This window comes from Neophocaena asiaeorientalis, unplaced genomic scaffold (genome assembly GCF_003031525.2).
Source record: "Neophocaena asiaeorientalis asiaeorientalis breed wild unplaced genomic scaffold, Neophocaena_asiaeorientalis_V1.1 scaffold147, whole genome shotgun sequence".
NCBI classification, from domain to species: domain Eukaryota; kingdom Metazoa; phylum Chordata; class Mammalia; order Artiodactyla; family Phocoenidae; genus Neophocaena; species Neophocaena asiaeorientalis.
The window spans coordinates 5,930,180-5,948,164 of record NW_020173758.1 but is presented as its reverse complement, the minus strand read 5'-3'; the positions used below and the strand labels follow the sequence as shown (position 1 = coordinate 5,948,164).

The following is a 17,985-nucleotide window of genomic DNA, read 5'->3' as shown; positions in this document are numbered from 1 at the left end:
GGGAACACTGGACTATTTATACTGTAATTATTCAGGCTGTTTTTGAAAATAAATATTTGATAGATTATCAGCATTTTGCTTAACAGCTCAGAAGTTTGGAGCTTTAGCTAGATTTATTGACCTTTTCCCTCCCATTGAATAAACTCTATAAAAATCAAAGTTCCCTAGCTTAATTCTTGATTATAATGTGTGTTCAGTAAATAAAAGAATAGTCTTTCAGGATGTTATTTGTAATTAAATACAGTAATTAAAATTCTAAAAGAATTTCTTTTCCTGTCTTCTGTATAGTTTAAAATTCCAGCAAGGTCTTCTGATAGACTTCTCAGCTTTTCCACAAAAATTCATAGATCTCCTTCAGCAGTGTACTCAAGAACATGCCAAAGAAATTCCAAGGTAAGTCTCAGGAGAGCACTATATCATTAAACTTCCCTAAAGACAGACTCTTCTTTTAAGACAACTTGATGGGAAAATATTCTATATAAGTACCTCTGTCTGTTTTCAAAGCTGTGGTGAGAGGTTCATAAATCTCAAATTTATAAAGTCAGAAATATTTGCCCCTTAATTTCCATGTTTTGGCAAAGCCATTAAAGTTACCTGAAATATTTAACAGCATCAAATATATATTTTTTCCAAAGGTTATATTCCATTTATAGTTATTATAAAATATTGGCTATATTCCCTGGGTTGTGCAATATATCCTTATAGCTTACTTATTTTATACATAGCAGTTTGTACCTCTTAATCCTCTACCCCTATATTGCACCTCCCCCCTTCCCTCTACCTACTGGTAACCACTAGTTTGTTCTCTATCTGTGTCTGTTTCTTTTTTGTTATATTCACTAGTTTGTTGTATTTTTTAGAGTCCTCATATAAGTGATATCATACAGTATTTGTCTTTCCTGACTTATTTCACTTAGCATAATACCCTCTAGGTCTATCCATGTTGTTGTAAATGACAAATTTCATTCTTTTTTGTACTCTATTGTGTATATATACCACATCTTCTTGATCCATTCATCTGTTGATGGACACTTAGGTTGCTTCCATATCTTGGCAATTGTAAACAATGCTGCTATGAACATTGGGGTACGTGTATCTTTTAGAATTAGTGTTTTTGTTTGATTTGGATATGTACCCAGGAATGGAATTGCTGGGTCATATGGTAGGTCTGTTTTTAGTTTTTTGAGACACCTCCCTACTGTTTTCCACAGTGGCTGCACTAATTTACATTCCCACCAACAGTGTAGGAGGGTTCCCTGTTCTCCACATGCTCGTCAACATTTGTTATTTGTGTTCTTTTTGATGATAGCCATTCTGACAGGTGCGAGGTAGTATCTCATTGTGGTTTTGATTTGCATTTACCTGATGATTAGCCATGTTGAGCATCTTTTCATGTTCTTTTTGGCCATCGGTATGTCTTTGAAAAAATGTCTGTTCAGGTCTTCTGCCCATTTTTTTGTCAGGTTGTTTGTTTTTTTGATATTAAGTTATATAAGCTGTTTATGTATTTTGGATATTAGCCCTTCATTGGTCATAACATTTGCAAGTATTTTCTCCCATTCAGTGGGTTGTCTTTTTGTTTTGTTGATAGTTTTCTTACGTTGTGCAAAAGCTTTTTAAATTTAATTAGGTCCCATTTGTTTATTTTTGCTTTTATTTCCTTCTCTTTTAGGAGATAGATCTAAAAAATATTTCTACAATTTATGTCAGAAAGTGTTCTGCCTATGTTCTCTTCTAGGAGTTTTATGGTTTCCGGCCTTACATTTAGGTCTTTAATCCATTCTGAGTTTTATTTTTTTATGTAGTGTTAGAGAATTTTCTGTTTTGTTCTTGTACATGTAGCTGTCCAGTTTTTCCAGCACTACTTATTGAAGAGACTGTCTTTCCCCATTGTATATTCTTGCTTCCTTTGTTGTAGATTAATTAACCATAAGTGTGTGGGTTTATTTCTGGGCTCTCTGTTCTGTTCCATTGATCTATGTGTCTGTTTTGGTGCCAATACTACTGTCTTGACTACTGTAGCTTTGTAGTATGGTCTGAAGTCAGGAAGTATGATTCCTCCAGCTGTGTTCTTCTTTCTCAAGATTGTTTTGCCTATTCAGGGTCTTCTGTGTTTCCATATAAATTAAAAAAATTTTTTATTCTAGTTCTGTGAAAAATGCCCTTGGTATTTGGATAGGGATTGCATTGAATCTGAAGATTGACTTGGGTAGTATGGTCATTTTAACAGTATTGATTCTTTCAGTCCATGAACATGGTATATCTTTCCATCTGTTTGTATCATCTTTGATGTCTTTCATCAATGTATTGTCTTACAGTTTTCTGAATACAGGTCTTTTATCTCTTTAGGTAGGTTTATTCCTAGAAATTTTATTCCTTTTGGTGCAATTGTAAATGAGATTGTTTCCTTAGTTTCTCTTTTTGATAGTTTTGTTGCTAGTGTTCAAGTATATGTTTTTGTAATGAACTTGGAAAAAGGGAAGAATAAGATTTTGTGTGCACATATATCTGTATTTGTTTAGTGTAACACCTGATCCTTTCCTTGTAAAGCTCCCAAACCTTTTATGTATAAATTTCATCAATTGACGATTCTTGTTTGAATTAATTAGCAACTATAAAATTATGCTTTTCCAGTTCCATCATTCTTCCTATATTTATTAGATATAATTCTTCTATAAAGAAGAACTTTCCTTTATCAATTAGAGCTATTTGATTACTCTGAAAATTCATACAGGAAAGGATAAATGCTCAATTCTTACTTTTAAATTGTCAGTTTTCAGAGTAAGGAGTTGTTACTCTAGTTACTTTTGTGGTTTCAATGGGTTTTTGATTTGTTTTTGTTTTTAGTGTTTTGTTTTCTTCTCATCTGTTTCTCATTGTGAACTCGTGGACATTTATATATTCATTGTTTTCAATCAATAGATAAATCTCCATTTTACTGTTTACACTAATTAATCCAGTTTTACTGTTGGGAGTCCTTTCATATTGGCTCCTATGATTCCAGTATGCTCCCTTTTCTGATCCTTTTAATCATTGATGATCCAATAGAGCTCATGATTCAATGGGAGAGTTTCACTGTCTCATAAATGTGTTATGTGACACTTTGTTTTCAAAGGTTTTTGCTACAGTTAGTTTCTCCAGAAGCTATTTTGGATAACTCACCTGCTTTTTTAAATGTGGTAGAGACAAATCCTTTTAAGCATCTTACACACCTTTCATTAAAACTGTTACCTGGAAATGATGTGGAAATAAAGAAGTTTCTAGCAGACTGTTTGAAATGTAGCAAGGTAAGATTTAAATTTAAGTTAATCTTTTAAATAAGTCCCAGAGCTCTCTGATAAACCACTGAAAAGCTATATTGCTATTAGATTTTGTTTTCTGAATAAAGTTCTTTTAAAGATGTACAGGAAATTTTTTTTTTTTTTTGCGGTACGTGGACCTCTCACTGTTGTGACCTCTCCCGTTGCGGACCACAGGCTCCGGACGCACAGGCTCAGTGGCCATGGCTTACAGGCCCAGCCACTCCGCGGCATGTGGGACCTTCCCGGACCAGGGCATGAACCTGTATCCCCTGCATTGGCAGGCGGACTCTCAACCACTGCGCCACCAGGGAAGCCCCCAGGAAATTTTTATAGCATGTACTGACTTTATTGTTTTAGTTAAGGTACAACAGGATAGAACTGGACCAGGAATTGAGAAACTGAGGTCCCAGGATTTTTACTGATTTTCTGTGACCTTGAGCAGTCACTAAAACTCTTGGTGTCTTGGTTTCATCAGCTGGTAGATATGTATAGAAATATGTACCCTCTCTAGGCTGTCTTAAATGAGATAAAATATATGGAAGTGTCTTGAAGATTAGAAAGTGCTCTATAACTATATATAAGGTATGTAGCACAAGGAAACAACATTGGGATGCCTTGTAAGAGTTTTCAGAAAGTCTTTTTAGTCAAACACTATGGATCAGTGCATCTCAAGATTTAAGGGTTAGCCAAATCTTCTAGGGATCTTGCTCGTGCAGATTCTAACTCAGAAGGTTTGAGGTGGAGCCTGTGATTCTGTATTTCTGACAAACTCCCAGGGTGGTACTGATGCTTACTTTGCTGCACTTTGAGTAGCACAGCTACAGATGATTAAATTATAAGCTGCATAATTTTATTTTTATAAATAGGAAGAAAAATTATCGTTGACACAATCACTAGATGATGTTACCAGGCAACTGAATTTCACACAAAAGGTAATTCAAATTTCATTTTGTCTTTGTAAGTCATCCAAACATAGGTTCTGAATTGCTTCTTGAATCAAATCTAGGCTTTTGTGTATTTTTTTTCAAAGCACACTGCCATTGAATTCCCCCTCCTTTTTGCCACCCTTCCCCTACCAGTTGTCTTAATCTGATGCTTTTTCTTCTTGATAGTTTATTCTATCCAAACATTTCTGTTATCCCCAGTATATGACACATTTTCTCCAAGTCTTCATTAAATAATGTATAGTATCTGTCATATGTTCTGCTCCTCTTTAATTCATGTCATTCCTCTTGTCTAAATGGCTTTTCAGTTCCTGTCTTCTAAATCTTTCCCTTCCTTCCTTCTGTTAAGTTTAGAATTAATTCCTCTGATAGGCTTATCATCATTTCGGTCATAGCTACTCCTTGAAATTGAGGACCAAAGTATCTGATAAGCTGCATGGCTTCAGGTAGAAAATTGTCCTGCACCACGTGGCCCATCTTGGGAACCTGTGTTTCTGGGTTTTAGGTGTATAAGTAAACTACAGTTGACCCTTGAACAACACGCGAGTTAGGGACACCGGCCCCCTGCACAGTTGAAAATTCTTGCATAAGTTTATAGTCAGCCCTCCGTATCTATGGTTCCACATCATCAGATTCAACTAACCGTGGATTGTGTAGTATTGTAGTACGTATTTCTTGAAGAAAAATCTGAGTATAAGCGTACCTGTGCATTTCAAACCTGTGTTTAAGGTCATCTGTACTACTTATGACTTGGTCTACCCTGGGTTTCTTTTTTTCTTAATGCCAGAGGAGAGAATTGAGAGGTGAAGAGCCAGATTTAACTAAAAGGTTAGTGATTGTTAAACTGTGGACCATTTTAACTCTAAAATTGCTTTTATTCTAATGTTGATTTCTTTAAATACAAAAAAATCTGTGTAAGAAAAGGCTTTGAGTATGTCTTTAAAAGCTGTGATTCCATCTCCTTTAATATACTTTGCAAATATTTTAATATACTTTGCAAATATTTTCATGTTCCAATCTAATAACATATTCAAGAATTTTAATATTTCATATTGAACTCTACTACAGACATTATCAGAAAAAATCCAAGAATTAGATAAGTTACGGAATGAATGGGCATCACACACAGCAACATTGTCAAATAAGCATTCTCAAGAACTGACAAATGAGAAGGAAAAAGCTTTGCAGGTATGAATATTAAAAAAAACTGGAAAAATATTTTGTTATTGCCGTTAGTCATTTTGTTAATTATAAAAGTAATACATGCTTGCTTTAACATTTTCAGACAGTGTGGAAGTATATAAAAATTAAAAGTCTATCCTTAAAAATCTTACTACCCAGAGATAATTTATAAACATTTTGATATTTGTTTTTCCAGACTTTATATATGTAAATAATATACAATTTATAAATAATTGTTTATAAATTTAGAAATATGTAAATTGGGAGATATGTACACACATGAGTTTTGGTTTTGTTCTAGGCTAACAAGGTCCTCATGGATATATTGATTGTAACTTTTTTTCACCTAACTTGATATCATAGATATTGTTTTTTTTTTTTATCAGTTCAGAAGTAGCTGAGTAGTATTCATTACTTGGACATAAAATAAATTATTTAAGTACTTACTAACTGATGGACATTTAAATGCTTCAGATCTTGGTTATTGCAAATAATACTGCAGTGAACATTTTTATTCCTAGAAGTGAGATTGCAATATACCCATATAAAATATTAATGGATATTGCAAATTCGCTACCCAAAAATGTTGTACCAAATGGAATCCCAAAGATAGTGTATGATCATACTTACTTCCCCATATTCCTGATACTATTAACCTTCTTAATATCTGCTACCTGACAGGTATTATAGTAGTATTAATTTTAGTTTATATTTCTTAGATTTTTAGTGAAGGTAAGTATCTTAATATGACTTTTGGCCATTTTAATTTCTTCTGTGGATTATTTCTTTTAATATCTTTTGCTTTCCCTGTGTGACTCTCATTTTCTACTGCTTTGTAGTGTGGATTTACAGTATTTTATACCTTTTATATCATATTAATTTCTTAAATTAATGTTAAATTATTCTTTAATATAAAATTCTATTTTTGCTTTTTGCATCTTACTAAATGTTTGCTTCTAAGGGTGCTGCTTGATAACAGTTTATGTGTACTTTCACCCAAATTAAGATTCAGAAAATTGTACCACCCCTTTAGGTTTCCTTGTGTGCCTTCTCAATCCATTTCATACTCCCACGGGAAGCCCATCACTTCAAAACAGGTTTTGCCTGTTCTTGAACTTTAGATAATTGGACACATACAGTATGTACTTATTTATGTGTTGCTTCCTTCACTCAGCATAATATCTCTGAGATTCAGTTATATTCTTGTGTGTTTCTTTTTGTTGTTGTGTAGGATTCTATTATATGAACATGCAGTAACTTATCTGTTTTCCTGTTGGGAGACATTTGAATTTTTTCTGACATTTTGCTATTATTAAACTGTTACGAACTTTCTTGTACATGTCTTTTTGTGAACACATGTATTCATTTTCCTTGGGTATATATTTAGGATTAGAATGGCTAGGTTCTAGTGTAGGCATATGTTTAGCTTTAGTAGAAACTGTCAAACAGTTTTCCGAAGTGGATATGTCACATCACACTGCCATTCAGTGGGTGTATGGTAGTACCTCATAATGAATACCTTTTCATATGTATATAGACCGCTTGGATATTTTCTTGTGAAGTGCCCATTTGAGTCTTCAGCCCATTTATTAATTGTGCAGTCCGTGTTTTTCTTAATGATTTGTAGGAGTTCTTTGTATATTCTGGACCTGAGTCCTTTGTCAGATACATGCACTGTGAATATTTTTTGTCCATGGCTTGCCTTTTCATTTCTGGTGTAAAGTAAGGATATTATACATTTACCTACTATGTATATTATAAACATTGTATTTTAGCCTGTCATTTGCATTTATTAGTATCTCTTGCCATATATAGTTCTCCCTGACCGGGGCACGAACCCGTGTCCCCTGCATCAGCAGGCAGACTCTCAACCGCTGTGCCACCAGGGAAGCCCAATTTTTATATTCTTAAATTTAAATTATTTTATTTATTTTAAAGATTTTGTTTATTTATTTATTTTTTGAGCTGCACCGTGCAGCATGTAGAATCTTAGTTCCCCGACCAAGGATCGAGCCCACACTGCCTGCATTGAAAGCGCAGAGTCTTAACCACTGGACTGCCAGGGAAGTCCCTATAGTTCTTTTTATTTGATTGTCATCCAGTTTTTCAATCTGCGTTTTTATGGTATAAGGCTGCATTTTATGTTTGGAAAGCCTTTGCCACCCCAAGGTTATGAAAGATATTCTCTGGTATTCTCTTCTAATACTTCTATAATTTTCTTGTTGAATTTAACTTTTTAATCTGTTTGGAGTATATTTTTCTGGAGTATGAGATGGATTTTTTTGGGCATATAGTCAAATATTGTTTGTTCCAATACCATATTTCCCAGTGGTTTAAAATGCAATCTTTAATATATACTAAATTCCTTTATTTATTTGGTCTTGTTTCTGGACTGTTGGATAGAACTGATATCCTTGGAATTTTCTTGTCCAGTGTAGAGAAATATCTCTTCATTTATTCAGGTCTTATTTGTTTAAAACAGGTTTATAGTTTACTCTTCATTTACCTCCTTTTCTCTTTCTTTTTTTCTTTTACAGTTCTTGTTAAATGTTTTTGCTTAGAGATTTTACAGATTTTTGCTCTATAAATGGGACCACCTATCACACCCCTCTACTGTGATAATTTCTAAGTGTTTATTGCTAATGTGTATTAATGTCATACCCATTAATTCTAGGTTATATTTACAGATTTGCATTTTAATTTACATATTCTAATAGTTTTGGAGATTCTCTTAGGTTTTTCTGGTAGATATGTAAACTATACAAAATGGTAATTTATCTCTTCCAAGATTTATATCATTTTTTTCTTATGCAGAGAAATGATAAATAATAGTGGAATCCTTGTTTCAGTTTTTTTTAATTTAATTTTTATTTTATATTGAAGTACAGTTGATTTACAGTATTGTGTTAGTTCCAGGTGTATAGCAAGGTGATTTCAGTTATATATATATATGTATATCCATTCTTTTTCAGAGTCTTTTCCCATATAGGTTATTACAGAATTATTGAGTAGAGTTCTGTGTGCTATACAGTAGGTCCTTGTTGATTATCTGTTTTGTATATAGTAGTGTGTGTGTTAATCCCAAACTCCTAATATATCTCTACCCCCACATCCTTTTCCCTTTGGTAACCATAAGTTTGTTTTCAAAGTCTGTGAGTCTGTTTCCATTTTGTAAATAAGTTCATTTGTATCATTTTTTTAGATTCCACATATAAGTGATATCATGTGGTATTTGTCTTTGTCTGACTTCCTTCACGTAGTATGATAATCTTTAGGTCCATCCATGTTGCTGCAAATGGCATTATTTCATTCTTTTTTATGGCTAAGATTCCTTTGTATATAAGTACCACATTTTCTTTATCCATTCCTCTATCAGTGGACATTTAGGTTGCTTCCATGTCTTGGCTGCTGTAAATAGTGCTGCAATGAATACTGGGGTACATGTATCTTTTCAAATTATGGTTTTCTCCAGATATATGCCCAGGAGTGGGATTGCTGGGTCATATGGTAGCTCTATTTTTAGTTTTTTAAGGAACCTCCATACTACTCTCCATAGTGGTTGTACCAGTTTACATTCCCACCAACAGTGTAGGAGGGTTCTCTTTTCTCCACACCCTCTCCAGCATTTACTGTTTGTAGACTTTTTGTTACTGGTGTGAGGTGATGGATACCTCACTGTAGTTTTGATTTGCATTTCTCTAATAATTAGTGATGTTGAGCATCTTTTCATATGCTTTTTGACCATCTGTATATCTTCTTTGGAGAAATGTCTACTTAGGTCTTCTGCCCGTTTTTTGACTGGGTTGTTTTTTGATATTGAGCTGTATGAGCTGTTTGTATATTTTGGAGATTAATCCCTTATTAATCGCTTCATTTGCAAATGTTTTCTCCCATTCTGTGCGTTGTCTTTTCATTTTGTTCATGGTTTCCTTTGCTGTGCAAAAGCTTTTAAGTTTCATTAGGTCCCATTTGTTTATTTTTGCTTTTATTTTCATTACTGTAGGAGGTGGATCCAAAAAGATCTTGCTGTGATTTATGTCACAGAGTGTTCTGCCTATGTTTTCCTCTAAGAGTTTTATAGTATCCGGTCTTACATTTAGGTCTTTAATCCATTTTGAGTTTATTTTTGTGTATGGTGTTAGAGAATGTTCTAATTTCATTCTTTTACATGTAGCTGTCCAGTTTTCCTAGCACCACGTATTGAAGAGACTTTTTTTTCTCCATTATATATTCCTACCTCCTTTGTTGTAGATTAATTGACCATAGGTGTGCAGGTTTGTTTCTGGGCTTTCTGTCCTGTTCCATTGATCTGTATTTCTGTTTTTGTGCCAGTACCATAGTGTTTTGATGACTGTAGCTTCGTAGTATAGTCTGAAGTCAGGGAGCTGGATTCTTCAAGCTCCATTTTTCTTTCTCAGGATTGCTTTGGCTATTTGGGGTCTTTTGTATTTCCATACAAATTGTAAAATTTTTGTTCTAGTTCTATGAAAAATGCCATTGGTAATTTGATTGGTATTGTATTGAATCTGTAGATTGCCTTGGGTAGTATAGTCATTCTGACAATATTGATTCTTCCTATCCAAGAACATGGTATATCTTTCCATCTGTTTGTGTCGTCTTCGATTCTTTCATCAACATCTTATAGTTTTCAGAGTACAGGTCTTCTTCCTCCTTAGGTAGATTTATTACTAGGTATTTTATTCTTTGATAAGATGGTAAATGGGATTGATTCCTTAATTTCTTTTTCTGATCTTTCACTGTCAGTGTATAGAAATGCAAGAGATTTCTGGGTATTAATTTTGGTAAGTTAATCTTTTTTGGTAAATAGCTAAAATGTCTCTCCAGTAGGAATGATGTTTGCTCTGCTTTTGAGAAAGTTTTCTTCTGTCTGGCTTCCAAAGAGTGCTAAGTCAGATGAAGTGACTTTTGGGGATTTAACCAAATAATCATTTTTCTCACTTTAGTAGTAAAATAATGATAATAATAGATTTCCAAAAGTGGAACCATTTTTGAATTCAGAGGATAATATTTAGTCAAAGATTTTTAATATCCTGTTGAATCAGTTTGCTAATATTTAATTTAGGACATTTGTATATATATTCACACATGAGATTGGTCTGAGATTACTATTATCCTGCACTCTGTCTTAGTCTGCTAATTAAAATTATGGATTTTGGACTGGTATTAGAATTATGCTAGCGTCAGGAAAGGTATGAAAACATTTTCTGGTTTTCTCTATGCTTTGGAACAGTCAAATAATGAAGAATTATCTGTGCCTTGAAGGCCTGATAGAATTAGCCTTTTATCATTTGGGTCTGATGTCTTTTTTTTGACAATTTTTCTTTTTTAACATCTTTATTGGAGTATAATTGCTTTACATTGTTGTATTAGTTTCTGCTGTAAAACATACTGAATCAGCTATATGTATACATGGATCCCCATATCCCCTCCCTCCTGCGTCTCCCTCCCACCCTCCCTATCCCACCCCTCTAGGTGGTCACAAAGTATGAGCTGATCTCCCTGTGCTATGTGGGTGCTTCCCACTAGCTAGCTATTTTACATTTGGTAATGTATATATGTCAGTGCCACTCTCTCACTTCATCTCCACTTACCCTTCCCCCTCCCCATGTCCTCAAGTCCATTCTCTAAGTCTGCATCTTTATTCCTGTCCTGCCCCTACGTTCTTCAAAACCTTTTTTGTTTTGTTTTGTTTTTTAGATTCCATATATATATGTTAGTCATCAGTGTCTTATAATTTTCTGCATACAAGTCTTTTGTCTCCCTAGGTAGGTTTATTCCTAGGTATTTTATTCTTTTTTGTTGCAATGGTAAATGGGAGTGTTTCCTTGGTTTCTCTTTCAGATATTTCATCATTAGTGTACAGGAATGCAAGAGATTTCTGTGCATTAATTTTGTATCCTGCTACTTTACCAAATTTATTGATTGGTCCTAGTAGTTTTCTGGTAGCATCTTTAGGATTCTCTGTGTATAGTATCGTGTCATCTGCAAACTGTGACAGTTTTACTTCTTTTCCGATTTGGATTCCTTTTATTTCTTTTTCTTCTCTGATTGCTGTGACTAAAACTTCCAAAACTATGTTGAATAATAGCGGTGAGAGTTGGCAGTCTTGTCTTGTTCCTGATCTTAGTGGAAATGGTTTTGGTTTTTCACCATTGAGAACTGTTGGCTGTGGGTTTGTCGTATATGGCCTTTATTATGTTGAGGTAAGTTCCCTCTATGCCTACTTTCTGGAGAGTTTTTATCGTAAATGGGTGTTGAATTTTGTCAAAAGCTTTCTCTGCACCTATTGAGATTATCATATGGTTTTTACCCTTCATTTGCTAATATGGTGTATCACATTGATTGATTTGCATACACTGAAGGGATAAATCCTCACTTGATCATGATGTATGATCCTTTTAATGTGCTGCTGGAATAAACCTGGGATAAACCCCACTTGATCATGGTGTATGATCCTTTTAATGTGCTGCTGGCTTATGTTTGCTAGTATTTTGTTGAGGATTTTTGCATCTGTGTTCAGATATTGGCCTGTAGTTTTCTTTTTTTGTGACCTCTTTGTCTGGTTTTGGTATCAGAAGTCTCTGAGTCCATCCTCAGTTCTTTTCATTCTTTTTTCTTTATTCTGCTCTGTGGTAGTTATTTCCACTATTTTATCTTCCAGGTCACTTATCTGTTATGCTGCCTAAGTTACTCTGCTATGCTTCATTCTAGAGAATTTTTAATTTCATTTATTGTGTTGTTCATCATTGTTTGCTTGCTCTTTAGTTGTTCTAGGTCCTTGTTAAACATTTCTTGTATTTTCTCCATTCTATTTCCAAGATTTTGGATCATCTTTACTATCATTTTAGATTTTAGATCATCTTTAATATCATTACTCTGAATTCTTTTTCAGGTAGACTGCCAATTTCCTCTTCATTTGTTTGTTGTGGTGGGTTTTTATCTTGTTCCTTCATCTGTTGCGTATTTCTCTGTCTTCTCATTTTACTTAACTTACTGTGTTTGGGGTCTCCTTTTTGCAGGCTGCAGGTTCGTAGTTCCTGTTGTTTTTGGTATCTGCCCCCAGAGGGTAAGGTTGGTTCAGTGGCTTGTGTTGGCTTCTGGGTGGAGGGGACTGGTGCCTGTGTTCTGGTGGATGAGGCTGGATTTGTCTTTCTGGTGGGAAGGACCACATCCGGTGGTGTGTTTTGGGGTGTCTGTGAACTGAGTATGATTTTAGGCAGCCTCTCTGCTAATGGGTGAGGTTGTGTTCCTGTCTTGCTAGTTGTTTGGCATGGCGTGTCCAGCACTGTAGCTTGCTGGTTGTTGAGTGGAGCTGGGTCTTAGTGTTGAGATGGACATCTCTGGGAGAGCTCTCGCTGATTGATATTACATGGGCCCAGGAGGTCTCTGGTGGTCCAGTGTCCTGAACTCGGCTCTTGCACTTCAGAGGCTCAGGCCTGACACCCTGCTGGAGCACCAAGACCCTGTCTGCTGCACGGCTGGAGTACCTTGACAGTAGGAGAAGCTGGCCTGCAGTGGTTCTCCTTCTGCGCTACACATTAGAATCACCTGTTTCTTCCTTGTTTTGCCCCAAAGGCAGTGTTCCACAGAGAAAAACAGTAGCCTTGAAAATAGTCACAGCTCTAAGACTGCTTTCTTTTTCCCTTTGTGCTTAGTTGGGTTTCACTTGCTCACAGGGGGCCACGTGCAGAGGCCTTGCACCCAGCTCTTCTGACCGGAGTTCCTAGTGTGGAATGGCTACCGCTAGCACCTCAGCTCAGGCGGGCCGTGTGCGTGGGTCTGATGCCTTTTCAAGGCATTTTTCTTTAGGTTCTTTTCTGATTTCCTTCATGATTATTGGTCCTTTTGGATTTTCTGTTTTTTCTTGAGTTATGTTAGTTATATTTCCTTAAAAAGCCATGTATTTCATCTTTGTGTTTAAATGTATTAGTAAAATATTTTATATGTTGTTTTATGATTTTTAAAGTCTTCATACCATTTCTCTTACATTCTTAATGTCTTTTTTTTAATGAGACTTTATTGTCTGGTTTTTTGTAGTATTTTTAAAGAACCAGTTTTTTCTTTCATTAATCAGTTCTATACTGTCTCCCCACCCACCCCGATTTCATTAATTTCTATTGTTTACTAAAGTTTTTTTTGCCTCTATTTTCAAACAAGTTAGGTTCTAAAAGTCTCATAATAAGTGTATTTGTTTATAACACCAAAATGACTGAAGGATTTGTTTGCATTCCTTACTGCATTTTCTAATAGGATTGTGAATCAGTCCTTTGAGACTTTAAAACCAAGCAAGCCACTCTTCTCTTCCTGCTGATAGACAGTCTATAGGGCAGTGATTTTAAGACTTTAGTGTGCATCAGAATCACCTGAAATAAACAAAGTAGAAAATGTAAATATTGTAATTCTATCCATTACACTTTTTAAAACAAAAGCTCCAAAATTCTGATTATCGCTGGAATAAATCCAGTTCTTTTTTTTTTTGCGGTGTGCGGGCCTCTCACTGTTGTGGCCTCTCCCGTTGCGGAGCACAGGCTCCGGACGTGCAGGCTCAGTGGCCATGGCTCACGGGCCCAGCCGCTCCATGGCATGTGGGATCTTCCTGGACCAGGGCACGAACCCGTGTCCCCTGCATCGGCAGGCGGACTCTCAACCACTGTGCCACCAGGGAAGCCCTAAAGCCAGTTCTTTATGTTTATAATCTTTGGTCTCTGTTGCCTTCAGTGTGTTTAATTACCCTCTTAGACAGTTACAGTTAGCATCTGTACCAGTTTGCTCATTGTTATTTTTTTCTTGATTGCTCCTTGAGTGTTTTCTTCCAAGGTTGCATTTTCAGTTTTGTATAGACTCTTTTTTTCTGTTTTATCTCTTTTTCTTCCTTCTTCTCTCAATTTTAGTTTTCCAAAAATGAGGAATTCTTAAAATACTTATGTAAAATTCCCAAAGTATTTTATGAGAGAGACACTCTCCTGGTTTTGTGGTAAGAATTTTTGAATGGGTACAACATTTCTGGAATGCAGTTTTGGAACTAGTATCAAGCTTTATATTTGTTTACATATTTTTGACCTATAATTGATCGAAAGGAGATAATCTGAATTTGGATGTTTGCTTATGTACAAAAATATTAACCATAGTTTTATTTGTAATTGTGAAAAATTGGGAACTCAGTATCCATAGTAGAGCAGGGGTTAATTGCATTATGGTATAGCCATGGGATAGAATATTGTGCAACTATTAAAATTATTTACAAATAGTTTTTTAATGATGTGAGGAGGTGCAAATGCTAAAGGATTAAAAAGCATGATTAAATTGTGTAAGCAGGTTGGTCTCATTTTGTTAAATTTAACTATGTGTGTTATGTGTGTATGTGTGGTGTCGGTATAAGCATATAAATGACTCGAAAGGAATATTCCTAAATATTTAGAATGACTCCTTGGATGAGATCATCGGTTATTTGTGATTTCTTTCTTTATGCCTTTAAGAGAATGTATAACTTTCATAATGAGAAAAATACTCTTTATTTTTAAAATGTATTTAGGATTTGATAGTGTTCATCAACAAATTATTTAACATTTTTAAAATTTGTTATTGAATGAAAGATTCTTTAAATTCTTTAATGCTTTACAGTTTTTAAAGTTTCACATACATAATTTTATATAATCCCATAATAACCCTTTTTTAATCCTCTAACTCTATATAGCCCCCTCCTCACTGATAACCACTAGTTTGTTCTCTGTATCTGTGAGTCTGCTTCTTTTTTGTTTTATTCACTAGTCTGTTGTATATTTTAGATTCCACATATAAGTGATATCATACAGTATTTTTCTTTCTCTGACTTATTTCATTTAGCATAATGCCCTCCAAGTCCAACAACAGAAATTATTAAGATAGATTAGTGGTATGATTCAAAGAGGTACCAGAGATTTCAGAGTTACAACTATGTTCAAATTTTATTGTTGGTGAAATGTAAGACTGAACAATACCTTGTCAATTTTACAAGTTTAGATGTTTCTTTCATTAGAAGACATATATACTGGTTGTAAAAAACTGAAACAGTATAATGTGGTTTAAAGCAAACACTGAAAGTTCCTTATGTACCTGCTCATTTGTTTTCTCAGAAATAGGTTCACACTATATATACCATTTTGCAATTTGCTTTTTTCTTTTTTAACTTAATCCTATATCATTCTTCCCTTAATTTGTAGCCGTTATGTCTAAACATATGGGTTTAGGAGAAGAAGAAATTATGAACAAGATGATAGTGGTAAATTTGACTTTGTTGACTTTTCTTTTTCATGAAACCCATAATTGGAAATAGATTCTCTTAAAAGCAAGGAAATCTTATAAAGAAGAATAATTAAGATTTTTTTTCTTCAAATCTCATGTTTGTATTTTTTTTTCTTTGAATTTTGGTACTGTATTTTATTATATAATAGGCACAGGTTCAATACCAACAGCAGCATGAACAACAGAAAAAAGATTTAGAAATCCTCCATCAACGAAACATCCAGCAGCTACAAAACAGATTGTCTGAGTTAGAATCTGCTAATAAAGACCTCACTGAAAGGAAATATAAAGGAGACTCTACCATCAGAGAACTTAAAACAAAACTGTCTGGTGTTGAAGAGGTATGGAACGTTGGGGTTGGTCTTCCCCCCCCCCCCAATTTAAAAGCACATTTTAATATGGTGACTTGATTTTAATTTGTTTACTTTATTACTTGTACGGGTGGTGTTCTGGATGCTCTGCAAGGATCTCTTGTAGTTTTAGGGTAGTCAGTTCAGACAATACCAAAAAAATGGAGAATCCAAAATCTAATAAAATGGACTAATTGAGAACAGCGCTAGCGTAAACTTGGATGTTTTTTGTTGGGGCCTTGAGTAGCAGCTCTTTGGCACAGCCCTCAGATCTTTCAGTGTACTTTCAACATCAGCACAGTGTCTGTGGCTCAGGGTGCTCAGTGTTGGCAGGGCTGGTTCTTTCTTTCAGTCTACTCAACATATTAAACAACTATATGAAGTTTAGTGTCTAGAAATAATAATGCTAATGATAATAGAAATGATAATAGCTAATGCTTACTGAACACTGTTTTATGTGCTTTGCATATATATTAACTCATTTAATTCTTATAACAATTATTTTAAAGAAGGTACTGTTATTATCCCCATCTTACAGATGATGAAACTGAGGTACAGAGAACTTAAGTAACTTGCCCAAGTTGGCATGGCCATAAGTAGAAAAGTGAGGATTGAAATCCTTTATTTACCTGTCTCTAGTACTAGCTTGTTCTTTTAGGCAACAGAGACATTTAAAATATTTTGCTATAGTGGTACTTTTGTTGGTACTTTGGCAGTGATGGTAGACTCCTTCCTAGCATTATTATACATTATTGTCATATGAGTTATTAGAAAACATATGTAGATTTTGTTAAGTCTATCATGTTTGAATGTAAAGATCTCCAGTGTTATTCTAGCTCACAAGACATCCAACTCCATTTGACCAGTACGTTATGCTTAGAAACTCTAAAGCCTGACTGATTTTTTTTTTTTTTTCGGTACGCTGGCCTCTCACTGTTGGGCCTCTCCCATTGTGGAGCACAGGCTCCGGACGCCCAGGCTCAGCGGCCATGGCTCACGGGCCCAAACGCTCCGCGGCATGTGGGATCTTCCCGGACCGGGGCACGAACCCACGTCCCCTTCATCGGCAGGCTGACTCTCAACCACTGCGCCACCAAGGAAGCTCTAAAGCCTGACTGATTTTATGTTCAGATCCTCACAGCATTCTGTCCTAACAATTAGATGTCTTCAGTCCTTCTCACTACCCTCTTCACCTTTCACACCAGTTAGTAAAACATTTCAGCCTGCATAGTACATTGGATAGTGAATACTTCATTATAATGCTACGTGGGTTCTTCTGTTTTAGCACTGACACTGGGCAGTGTATATAAACAGTGTGCTTTGTTATGTTGATTTTCATATAATGTAATCAAAATATTTCTTCCAAGCTTTGCATAAGACTTGAAAATTATGAGTCCTGGGAATTTTCTTTTCTAAACTTCTGAGTATTGTTACCTAATTATGTTAAATTATACCTTTTAGAGATTAGTACCCTAAAATTAATAATTACTGCCGTTTATCAGGTATTTACTATGTGCCAGGCAATATGCTAAGTAGTTTATGTAAGGGTTTTTGTGAAGATGAAATTAAATAATTTATGAGGTGTTGTTTCTATTCTACAAATAAGGGACTGAAATTTAAGGAGGTTAAGTAATTCCCAGGGTCACACAGAAGAGCCAGGATTTGTATTCTAAGTCTGCCTGATAGCAGAGTCTGTTTCTAAAACCACTATGGTATAATACTATAAAATTATTTTGTAAAGTTTTTGTTAAAACCGAAAACTAATTAGGAATACTACATACTGGGCTTTAGTATAGTATACTGGCAACATTTGGACTGATGTTAGCTGATTCAGATGTGATCTAGTATAGATATTTTTAAAATTATTTTTTAATATTATTTTCATATTTTCCATTATGGTTTATC

General features: G+C 34.9%; 1 protein-coding gene across 2 annotated transcripts in view; it reads left to right on the top strand.

Moving 5' to 3' along the window:
- SASS6 (SAS-6 centriolar assembly protein) overlaps positions 1–17,985 on the top strand; it is a 50,677-nt gene that overhangs the window by 8,067 nt on the left and 24,625 nt on the right. For both annotated transcript variants that reach the window (XM_024751291.1, XM_024751293.1), the window contains exons 4-8: positions 289–393; positions 3,116–3,287; positions 4,169–4,234; positions 5,315–5,434; positions 15,880–16,071. In XM_024751291.1, the coding sequence (XP_024607059.1) occupies positions 289–393; positions 3,116–3,287; positions 4,169–4,234; positions 5,315–5,434; positions 15,880–16,071 (655 nt within the window). The remainder of the gene's footprint in view (positions 1–288; positions 394–3,115; positions 3,288–4,168; positions 4,235–5,314; positions 5,435–15,879; positions 16,072–17,985) is intronic.